Below are 11,098 nucleotides of genomic sequence, written 5' to 3' on the forward strand. Positions count from 1 at the left end.
ACCCGTAGTAATCAATCGCCCCAACCGGCTTACTCACCGACGCAAAAGTTGCAAGCAAAATAATATAATCACACAAACTGCCCCGGCGAATAAACTGCTGCCGCGCGCAGTGCGCGAATCTGTTCTAGATTCGCTCATTTCGGGGAGTACATGTATTTTCGGAAAGGAGACTGTCAGATAAGAGAAAAAAAGAAAAAGCATCACTTCACTTAAAATAAACCACTACAAAAAATAGTGGCAGTATCGGCATGAGTCAAGCTTAGAGATGCTCGGCAACATGTTTATTAAGCTGTAATATGTATTCCTTCCGTCCCATAATATAAGAATATTTTTAACACTAATATAATGTTAAAAACACTTTTATATTATGGGACGGAGGGGGTAGAAAATAATACCTATTTACATAGATCAGGTGGTGAAATGGTATCATTACATCTGTCAGCTAAATATTTTAATAGACCCCCACCACACACACGCACATTTTTTTAATATATATTCATCCGGGAACTAGCACCCAAAAGCATCATAACGAATGGAGTAAGAATATATATATGACTATTGACCGGTAGTATTCTGTTTTTTTTTTGACAGGAAAAAGAAATGGGGTGGAGCAACGTGATTGAGGGAGAGCAAAGCGGGAGAAAACAACACAACAGTGCATTTGTTGCGGACACGGACTTTGGCAGCCATTCAATGACCCACCAGACACTCATCTCTTCCGCCCCTGCTGCCGCTGCCTTTTCCTCTGCTCCTCACCTCCTCCACGCCTCCCTCCCTACCCTTTCCCCCTCCTACTCCTCTGCAGCCGCCTCCGCCATGTCGTCGTCGTTCGCGCACCACCACGGCTCCCTGCAGGTAAATACATAGCCTCTCTGTGCTGAGACGTGTGTGTGTGTGTGTGACGGTTTCTAGCAAGAGAGAAGGTGGTTCTCTTCTCTAGAGGGAACTGACGAGAGCTTGCTCTCCTGCTTTCTGTGGGTGCGGTTTCAGGCGGAGAGGATGTCCGCGCTGAGGAGTAGCCTCAGGCCGTGCGAGGCAGCCGAGGAGGTGGCGGCCGCCGTGGTCGCTGGGCCGGCGCCGTGGGGAGCCGGGCTGCTGGGTGACGGCTTCTCGGTGGAGGAGCTCCTAGACCTTGAGGAGCTCTGCGAGGTGGACAAGGAAGGCGGCTTCCTCTGCGAGACGGCGCCGGCCGCCGAGGAGGACGAAAAGTGCAGTGACTCCCACGGGTCGTCGGCGGTCTCCTACGAGCTCATGCCGCTTATTCCGCCGGAGATGGACCTGCCGGTAAGACGTTTCACCTTTTTCTTTGCCTTTCTCCGGCCAGACGGCGCTATTTTAGGTTTCCAGCGTTATTCATTTCTTTTGCGTGCTTTCTGTGTAGGCCCACGACGCGGAGGAACTGGAGTGGGTGTCGCGTATCATGGACGACTCGCAAGCAGAGCTCCCGCCGCCGCCGCAGCTCCCAGCGCCAGCGGCGTGGCCACCGCAGCACCGCCAGCCGCAGGAAAGCACCGTGCCGGCCGTGGACCCTATGCGGACCCCGACCATATGCGCGCTTTCCACGGAAGCGCTGGTGCCGGTGAGGTCCAAGAAGCGCAGCAAGCGCTCGCGCGGCACCACCGTATGGTCGCTCTCCGGCGCGTCCATATCCGACTCGGCGTCGTCGTCCGCCACCAGCTCCTCCTGCTCCTCGTCGGCCTCCCTGTCGTCCTTCTTCCTGATGGACTCCCCCACCTTCAACCTCCTGGACGAACCGCCACGCACCAAGAGCAAGAGCAAGAAGTCGAAGCACAAGGCCAAGAAGCGCGGGCGCAAGCCAAAGAGCCACCTCCCGCCGCAGCTGTCGGGCGGCGCCGCCTCCCCGCCCGGGCAGGGCGACCGGCGCTGCAGCCACTGCGGCGTGCAGAAGACGCCCCAGTGGCGCGCGGGGCCAGAGGGCGCCAAGACGCTGTGCAACGCCTGCGGCGTCCGCTTCAAGTCGGGGCGGCTCCTCCCGGAGTACCGGCCGGCGTGCAGCCCCACGTTCGTGGGCAACGTGCACTCCAACTCCCACCGCAAGGTGCTGGAGATGCGCCGCAAGAAGGACCCCGTCCCCGTCGTCATGGAGGCCGCAGCCGCGCCGGCCGTGGCCTCGTTCTAGCCGCCCCTCCCCGCGGCGGCTAGTGTACATCTTTTTCGGCCGTGTCGTTGATTAGTCTGTTGTAACGTACTCCTCCTGGATTTTTCTTGGCGTCCTCTATTTAGTTGTTGCCCTACTACTAGAAAGAACTTGTTAGAAAGTAGTTTTAGTAGAAGTCTATTAGGTCGTGTTAGGTGCAGGGATTACCACTGCTCTACTAAGCTTTCGGGTTTAGCTTTGGTCTGTTAGGATATTGCCGTAGAAGTGGCGCCTTTTTAGTGGAGCCTCGGGAAGAAAGCTTTCGAAGTTGTTTGAATCATGCGAGGGCAGAAGTGGCAATGTCCATCCTTGGGTTATCTTTGGTGTGAAGCAAGAAGCTAGCTAGCTAGCGGCCTTGTTTTTCTTTCAAGGAAGCTGCCAACGATTCCGGAAGAATACCATGTCTGGTAGTAGTGTCATGGCGTGGATTCCCCTCTTCCTCTTCACATCAGCGTGCCTGTGCCAAATCTACCCAAGGAGTTGCAGCTTACGGCCCTTCGTCATTACTGCAAACTCGTATCTGATCTGATTAATGGCCACCGCACATAGGGTACGAACAGTTCCATCTACGACACCCGAATTACTGCTGCATTCAAAGCGGAACCAGTAGACTAGGCCACGGGTTGCCAGCCAAAAATCTTCACGAGAGTCCTGAATTGTATACGAGAAGAATGCAATTGTTATTTGCATCTGGACCCTTTTCACCAGTCAGCACTGGCCGCCTGGCACTGGCAGAGCGTAGCGAATGGCGCGCGAGTTACTTCGAAAGAACGTTTCTACGGTACTAGTACTACTGGCCATTGGAGCTATCTTGGCAAGGTCATGGCCAGGTGCCTCGAATTTTGCGTACCCCGCATTTTAATATACTCCGTTCGGACAGAGTACTCCCTCCGTTCCAAAATATAGCGCGCCCACGTTTTTCGAGGTTCAACTTTGACCATAAATTTAACCCACGAGACCGACTGCGGCGGGATAAAAAATTATATAATTAAAAACTTTTTTTGAATACGAATTCATTGGTATAATTTTTTCGCCCGCCGCAGTCGGTCTTGTTGATTAAATTAATGGTCAAAGTTGAAGCACGGAAACCGAGGACGCGCTATATTTTGGAACGGAGGGAGTAGTGCTTTGGTTGCAGCGGCCGCACTGCGATGCTCCCTCTCGTGATGCGAATTCCCTGCCAGGCCAGGTGCTCTGCTCAGGTCCGTTTGCACGACTAGTGTGGAACAACGTATAGTATTAAACAACCATTTTAGAAGTATTATACATTTTGGAACAATGGATTGTTGAGAAAAAAATTGTAATCTTACATGAAATAGTACACTGTGAGGGAACTAAATATGAACTCGAAAAGTCATGCTTCTTTGTTTCGCATGATTCTATAAGGATTCGAAAAATAGTGGAATAGAGAAAATGCAGAGTTGCTTTCCTTTCGCGAATACGCAAAAGGTTCGCTTATCATTTCGTTGATAGGGTGAAAATGCAGAATTGCAATACAATGTCCATTTGAACTCTACATAATTGAATTTGTATCAATGTATGTTTGATTGCACCGCAGTAAAAACGAATAATTCATTCCAAGAGATTCGAGAGCACCGCAGTAAAAACGAATGATGAATGCTTAGAAAATTTTCCTATACTATTCAACCTTACCATCATTTTGTAACCCTTAGTATTTTCTTTAAAATTCCTAATGTTTGTTAAATTGTAATTTTAGACTTGTTTTAAAACAACAATTAGAAAAAATAAAGAATTTGTTCCCGCACAGGAACATTTTGTGGAGGAGCCAAACATAGACTCTAGTCTCACCAAGTAAACCTTTGAAATTCCTAATTCATTTCACTCTCCTAACTTTCTTTCATCAAAAAATTACTGCAATTTTGATGCACAACATCCAAATACTTCTTCAAAGTCAGCATAAATTTGATTCATGTAACATTTATATTGTCATGACTCTCCTTTCTATTTGCACGTTTTCAGATGTCTAATTTCAAAGATATTCCCAACAACACAATTTATTTTACAAAGGGAAAAAGTGAAGCAGGTGCTAGCAAGATTTTTTTGTTTTCTTCTTAGAATAGGTAATAACGTAAACACGGGACCTTTATCACTTTTGTAATTTCTTGGTTTAAAAACTACTCTCTCCATTCCCTTATACAAGGTCACTATCAAAAATACATTTTGCATCAATACAAGGCCACCAACAATAATCGAGGCAAAAATTAATAATGTTTCCTTGTACTAGCAACTTTTTAATACTTACATGAATGTAGTCACAATGACACTCAGCTACTTCCTTCACATTCATTCGTTGCATGCTTGTGATGTATTAATGATTCCGATTAACGAAAATAAAAGTTGACTTGCAAATGAGTCATTAAATTTTATCTTGATACCTGTAATATGAGTTTGTGGCCTTATATAAGGAAATAGAGGGAGTACTATAGTTCTTTTTTAAGAACGTAGGCTCAAGATGCGCCCGACCCTAAACTAATAATGCCTTAAACAAGGCAACCAAGTAAAAAAGTCTAACACTTACACACCACATGGTAGCAACGACTATAGGATAGAGCTTGCAAACGAGTATAGAGACTCGGAACAAATGGAAAACTAGGGCCCGGAGGTGGAGCTGTCCGTCCTCATGATGGCCCAGATCTCCCTAATTAGCTGAACTGCCACGTCCATATTGTCCGAGTCCCTCAGTTTCCATGATGGCCCATAATTGCATAAACATAATACATTTGAAGACGCAGTCAATACGATTCTAATTGATAGCCCGCTTGATCGTCAACTTGTTGGTTATTACAGATCATCCATAGGGAGCATAATTGTCAGTGACGCTCACCCACGGGCGAAGAGTACTGAAGATCGAACCAAGCGGCAACAGGTTCAGATACTGTTCACCATCCGGCAAGCGAGGAAGCAACGGCAAGGACCAAGGCTTCGAGCGGGCCTGCGATGCGGCCCACTCAAACCAAGACGAAGCCCGGGTGGAATGGCGGCCCAGAGTGGACTCGGTAGTTAAATACAACTATGTAACATTTGAATTGACTTGGCTTGGACTTAGACGGTGGCTCCGGCCTATTGTAATCCAGCTGTAGCAGTGAGGGAGGTTGGGAGGAAAAGCACGCTACCGAATTCCACATGTCGCCATGAACCCCAGTTCCTCTTCGTAGATCGATCGCGACCCTTACACTTGGTATCAGATTCGGCAGTCCTGGCGCTTCCCCAACATCATCACGAGACGCGGTGGCTAGATCGACGGCGAGCGGCGGCGATGAAGAAGCTATCGGAGCATGGGCGGGGCGTCTACAAGCTCCTCCGAGCGGATCTCGTGGTCGACCTCGACAAGCGCTTCAAGGAACAAGGTGCGGATCTCATCAAGGCCATGGAAAAAGCTGATCTTCACGAATACCATGACCCTCGATGGCTTGCTCTCCTTGCGGGTGGACGGGGTACGCGACGAGCTGTTGATGGAGCTAGAGCAGATCTGCGCGACCAGTCGAAGGGGAGCCCTTCGCGACATGAAGATCCATCACCGTCGCGCGTGGCTGGGAATGGTCGCGGCGGTGCCCCGACTGATTCCCTCGGCTTCGACCACGACCATCGAGGGAAGGCGCATAATACTTATGTCCCTCCTCCGGTCAGAGGTGCGCTGATAACCCACAAGTGTAGGGGGTCGCAACAGCTTTCGAGGGTAAAGTATTCAACCCAAATTTATTGATTCGACAGAAGGGAAGCCAAAGAATATTCTTGAGTATTAGCAGTTGAGTTGTCAATTCAACCACACCTGGATAACTTAGTATCTGCAGCAAAGTATTTAGTAGCAAAGTAGTATGATAATAAAGGTAACAGTGGCAAAAGTAAAGATAATAGTTTTTTGGGTTTTTGTAGTAATTGTAACAGTAGCAACGGAGAAGTAAATAAGCGAAGAACAATATGTGAAAAGCTCATAGGCAATGGATCAGTGATGGATAATTATGCGGGATGCGATTCCTCATGTAATAGCTATAACATAGGGTGACATAGAACTAGCTCCAGTTCATCAATGTAATGTAGGCATGTATTCCGTAAATAGTCATACGTGCTTATGGAAAAGAACTTGCATGACATCTTTTGTCCTACCCTCCCGTGACAGCGGGGTCCTAGCGGAAACTAAGGGATATTAATGCCTCCTTTTAATAGAGAACCGGAACAAAGCATTAGCACATAGTGAATACATGAACTCCTCAAACTACGGTCATCACCGAGAAGTATCCCGATTATTGTCACTTCGGGGTTGTCGAATCATAACACATAATAGGTGACTATAGACTTGCAAGATAGGATCAAGAACACACATATATTCATGAAAACATAATAGGTTCAGATCTGAAATCATGGCACTCGGGCCCTAGTTACAAGCATTAAGCATAGCAAAGTCATAGCAACATCAATCTCAGAACATAGTCAATACTAGGGATCAAACCCTAACAAAACTAACTTGATTACATGGTAAATATCATCCAACCCATCACCGTCCAGCAAGCCTACGATGGAATTACTCACGCATGGCGGTGAGCATCATGAAATTGGTGATGGAGTATGGTTGATGATGACGACGGCGATGAATCCCCCTCTCCGGAGCCCCGAATGGACTCCAGATCAGCCCTCCCGAGAGAGATTAGGGCTTGGCGGCGGCTCCGTGTCGTAAAACGCGATGAAACTTTCTCTCTGATTTTTTTCTCCCCGAACGTGAATATATGGAGTTGGAGTTGAGGTCGGTGGAGGTCCAGGGGGCCCACAAGATAGGGGGGCGCGCCTAGGGGGAGGGGGCGCGCCCCCCTGTCTCGTGGACAAGGTGTGGGCCCCCTGGTGTATTTCTTTTGCCCAATAATTCTTATTAATTCCAAAAAGTGCCTCCGTGGATTTTTAGGACATTCCGAGAACTTTTCTTTTCTACACATAAAACAACACCATGGCAGTTCTGCTGAAAACAGCGTCAGTCCGGGTTAATTTCATTCAAATCATGCAAGTTAGAGTCCAAAACAAGGGCAAAAGTGTTTGGAAAAGTAGATACGTTGGAGACGTATCAACTCCCCCAAGCTTAAACCTTTGCTTGTCCTCAAGCAATTCAGTTGATAAACTGAAAGTGATAAAGAAAAACTTTTACAAACTCTGTTTGCTCTTGTTGTTGTAAACATGAAAAGTCAGCATTCAAGTTTCAGCAAATATTATGAACTAACCATACTCACAATAACACTTTAGGTCTCATAATTACTCATATCAATAGCATAATCAGGTAGCGAGCCATAATAATAAAACTCGGATGACAACACTTTCTTAAAACAATCATAACATGATATAACAAAATGGTATCTCGCTAGCCCTTTCTGAGACCGCAAAACATAAATGCAGAGCACCTTTAAAGATCAAGGACTGACTAAACATTGTAATTCATGGTAAAAGAGATCTAGTCAAGTCATACCCAATATAAACCAATAGTAATGAATGCAAATGACAGTGTGCTCTCCAGCGGGTGCTTTTTAATAAGAAGGGTGATGAGTCAACATAAAAGTAAATAGATAGGCCCTTCGCAGAGGGAAGCAGGGATTTGTAGAGGTGCCAGAGCTCGATTTTAAAATAGAGATTAAATAACATTTTGAGCGGCATACTTTTGCTGTCAACGCAACAACTATGAGATGGTTGTATCTTTCATACTACATGTATTATAGGTAGTTCCCAAACAGAATGGTAAAGGTTTATACTCCCCCAACCACCAACAAGCATCAATCCATGGCTTGCTCGAAACAATGAGTGCCTCCAACTAACAGGAACCCTGGGGGAGTTTTGTTTAATTATTTTGATTTTCTTTGATATTTTTGGATCATGGGACTGGGCATCCCGGTTACCGGCCCTTTCTCGTGAATGAGGAGCGGAGTCCACTCCTCTTGAGAATAACCCACCTAGCATGGAAGATATAGGCAGCCCTAGTTGTAACATGAGCTGCTCGAGCATACAAAACAGAATTTCATTTGAAGGTTTGGAGTTTGGCACATATAAATTTACTTGGAACGGCAGGTAAATATCGCATATAGGAAGGTATAGTGGACTCATATGGAACAACCCTGGGGTTTAAGGAGTTTGGATGCACAAGCAGTATTCCCGCTTAGTACAGGTGAAGGCTAGCAAAAGACTGGGAAGCAACCAACTGAGAGAGCGGCATCAGTCATAAACATGCATTAAAATTAATTCACACCGAGTACAAGCATAAGTAGGATACAATCCACCATGAACATAAATATCATGAAGGCTATGTTGATTTGATTCAACTACATGCGTGAACATGTGCCAAATCGAGTCACTCAATTCATTCAAAGGAGGATACCATCCCATCATACCACATCATAATCATTCTAATAGCATGTTGGCACGCAACGTAAACCATTATAACTCATAGCTAATCAAGCATGACACAAGCAACTATAATCTCTAAATGTCATTGCAAATATGTTTACTTCATACTAAACTGAATCAGAAACGATGAACTCATCATATTTACAAAAACAGGAGAGGTCGAGTTCATACCAGCTTTTCTCATCCCAATAAGTCCATCATATATCGTCATTATTGCCTTTCACTTGCACGACCGAACGATGTGTATAATAATAAGAGTGCACGTGCATTGGACTAAGCTGGAATCTGCAAGCATTCAACTCAAAAGAGAAGACAAGTAATATGGGCTCTAAGTTAAATAAACAATCATGCATATGAGAGCCACTAAACATTTTCAATATGGTCTTCTCGACCCCCAAAGGAAAGAAAAGAAAATAAAACTATTTACACGGAAAGCTCCCAACAAGTAAGAAGAAGAACTAGAAATCTTTTTGGGTTTTCATTTTAATTCTACTACAAGCATGGAAATTAAACTAACTAATTTTTTTGGGTTTTTCTTAAGGTTTATCAAACACACAAGAAGAAAACTAGAAAAAGAAATTTAAACTAGCATGGATAATACAATGAAAAAGTATGAGCACCGACGACTAGTGTGTGAACATGAATGTAAAGTCGTTGACAAATACGTACTCCCCCAAGCGTAGGCTTTCGGCCTAAGTTGGTCTAGTACCAAGGACCGCCTGGCTGATATCCGTAAGTGAAACCGGGGTCGTACTGCGATGCAACGGCAACCGCCTCCTAAGCTGCAGCGTGTTGGCGAGCTGCCTCCGCTCTCCCCTCGTGTTCAGCTGCTTCTTCCCTGGTGACAACATATCTTCCTTTTGCCTGATAATCAAAAAGGTGGGGAGCAAGAAGAGTAACATGGACGACATTGCGTCTGTCATAGATTAGTCGATATTGGAGGAATTGTTAATTCCTCCTTGCGTGGCAATAAAATTTCATGCAGATGTCGCTCCATGGTAGGCGCAAAGGTAGCCCCCCTCCATGCATTTCGGATTGTAATCGAGAGGGAGATATCTGTTCTGAGGGGGATTCAAAAGGAGAAGACAACTCCTATTTACCCCCTGAGGTCTTTGCTCTAACTTGGCATGCTGATGTTGGTTATATCATGCATATGGTGTCTTGCATTGCTTACTTTATACATCAAATATGTCATATGCTTAGTTTAGACATCCTTTGTGCGAATGCCATCTATTTAGTTTATTCATCGTTTATGTGAATTATGCAACGCCATCTTGTTTAGCCAGGCATCATATATGTGAATTTTGCAATGCCATCCTGCTTAGCCAGTCATCTTATATGTAAATTATATCAGGCCATCCTTTTTTTTCATTACATATTACATTTGTCAACAATGTTAGTACATTCAACTGCTCTTCGTGTGCATCAGCCATTTGACACGGTGATGACAAATTCTGGAGTGAAAACAAGGTCTTCGGAGCAGACTATGCTATCTGATGAAGTGCATATCTCGCTGGTTACGGATAGTTCCTCAGAGGAGGATTCAGAGACAGATGACCAGTCCTATTCCCCCCCCCCCCGAGGTGTATGCTCTAACTTGGCAGGGTTATGTTGCTCATATCGTGCGTATGGTGTCTCGCATTGCTATGTCATTTGATTAGTTTAGACATGCTTTGTGTGAATGCCACCTGTTCAGTGTCTAATTACCATATATGTGAATTATGCATTGCCATCTTGTTGCAAGACATTATATATGTGAATTATACAATGCTATCTTGTTGCAAAGGCATTATATATGTGAATTATGCAATGCCATGCTGTTTAGCCAATCATCATGTATGTGAATTATATCGTGCTATCATTTTTTTGTATTACGTGTTCCATTTGTTGACAACGTTTGTATATTCAACTACTCTTCCTGTGCATCAGCCATTTGAAGCGGTGATGGAAGTATCTGGAGTGAAAACAAGGTATTCAGAGCAGACAATGCTACCTGCTGAAGCAGACATCTTGCTTGTTACAGAGAGCTCCTCAGAGGAGGATTCAGAGACTGATGACTAGTCCTATTTTCCCCCTGAGGTCTATGCTCAAACTTGGCAGGGTTATATTACCCATTTCATGCATGTTGTCTTGCATTGCTTAGTTTTTACATCATATATGGATTGCCATCTGCTTACTTGCTTACTATATAAATCATATATTTGAATTATATCATGCCATCATGTTTACATAGTACATACACATCATCTATCTGAATTATGGCATGGCAACCCATTTAATAAAGACATCATATAGTTATATCATCTCATCCTGTTTAGTGTTTACAGTCATCATATTTTGAATTATGGCATTCTATCCGTGAATGTATGTGAATTATGGCATGCCAACCTATTTAATAAACACATTATATAGTTATGTCATGTCATCCTGTTTACATAGTCTCATATTTTGAACTATGTCTTTCCATCTTTTTTAGTTAGCCATCATAATGTGAAATTGTGTCATGCTATCCTGTTTAGTTAGCCATCATATATGTGAAATTGT

At 44.8% G+C, this 11,098-nt stretch overlaps 1 protein-coding gene across 1 annotated transcript; it reads left to right on the top strand.

Annotated features, from left to right (window-relative positions):
* The first annotated feature begins 664 nt into the window (after positions 1–664).
* Positions 665–2,488, top strand: LOC119324434 (GATA transcription factor 6-like). The gene is made up of 3 exons (XM_037598227.1): positions 665–855; positions 991–1,284; positions 1,382–2,488. The coding sequence occupies exons 1-3, from the start codon at positions 694–696 to the stop codon at positions 2,138–2,140; spliced, it is 1,215 nt and encodes a 404-aa protein (XP_037454124.1). The 5' UTR covers positions 665–693; the 3' UTR covers positions 2,141–2,488.
* The last annotated feature ends 8,610 nt before the right edge of the window (positions 2,489–11,098 follow it).

This window comes from Triticum dicoccoides, chromosome 6B (genome assembly GCF_002162155.2).
Source record: "Triticum dicoccoides isolate Atlit2015 ecotype Zavitan chromosome 6B, WEW_v2.0, whole genome shotgun sequence".
In the NCBI taxonomy this organism is placed as follows: Eukaryota; Viridiplantae; Streptophyta; class Magnoliopsida; order Poales; family Poaceae; genus Triticum; species Triticum dicoccoides.

What these genes read in the sequence shown, in the direction of transcription:
- LOC119324434 (XM_037598227.1), top strand. Translation starts at nt 694, where the DNA reads ATGACCCACCAGACACTCATCTCTTCCGCCCCTGCTGCCGCTGCCTTT. An exon ending in ACCACCACGGCTCCCTGCAG is followed by an intron (nt 856 to 990) that starts GTAAATACATAG and finishes GTGCGGTTTCAG; the next exon opens with GCGGAGAGGATGTCCGCGCT. An exon ending in CGCCGGAGATGGACCTGCCG is followed by an intron (nt 1,285 to 1,381) that starts GTAAGACGTTTC and finishes CTTTCTGTGTAG; the next exon opens with GCCCACGACGCGGAGGAACT.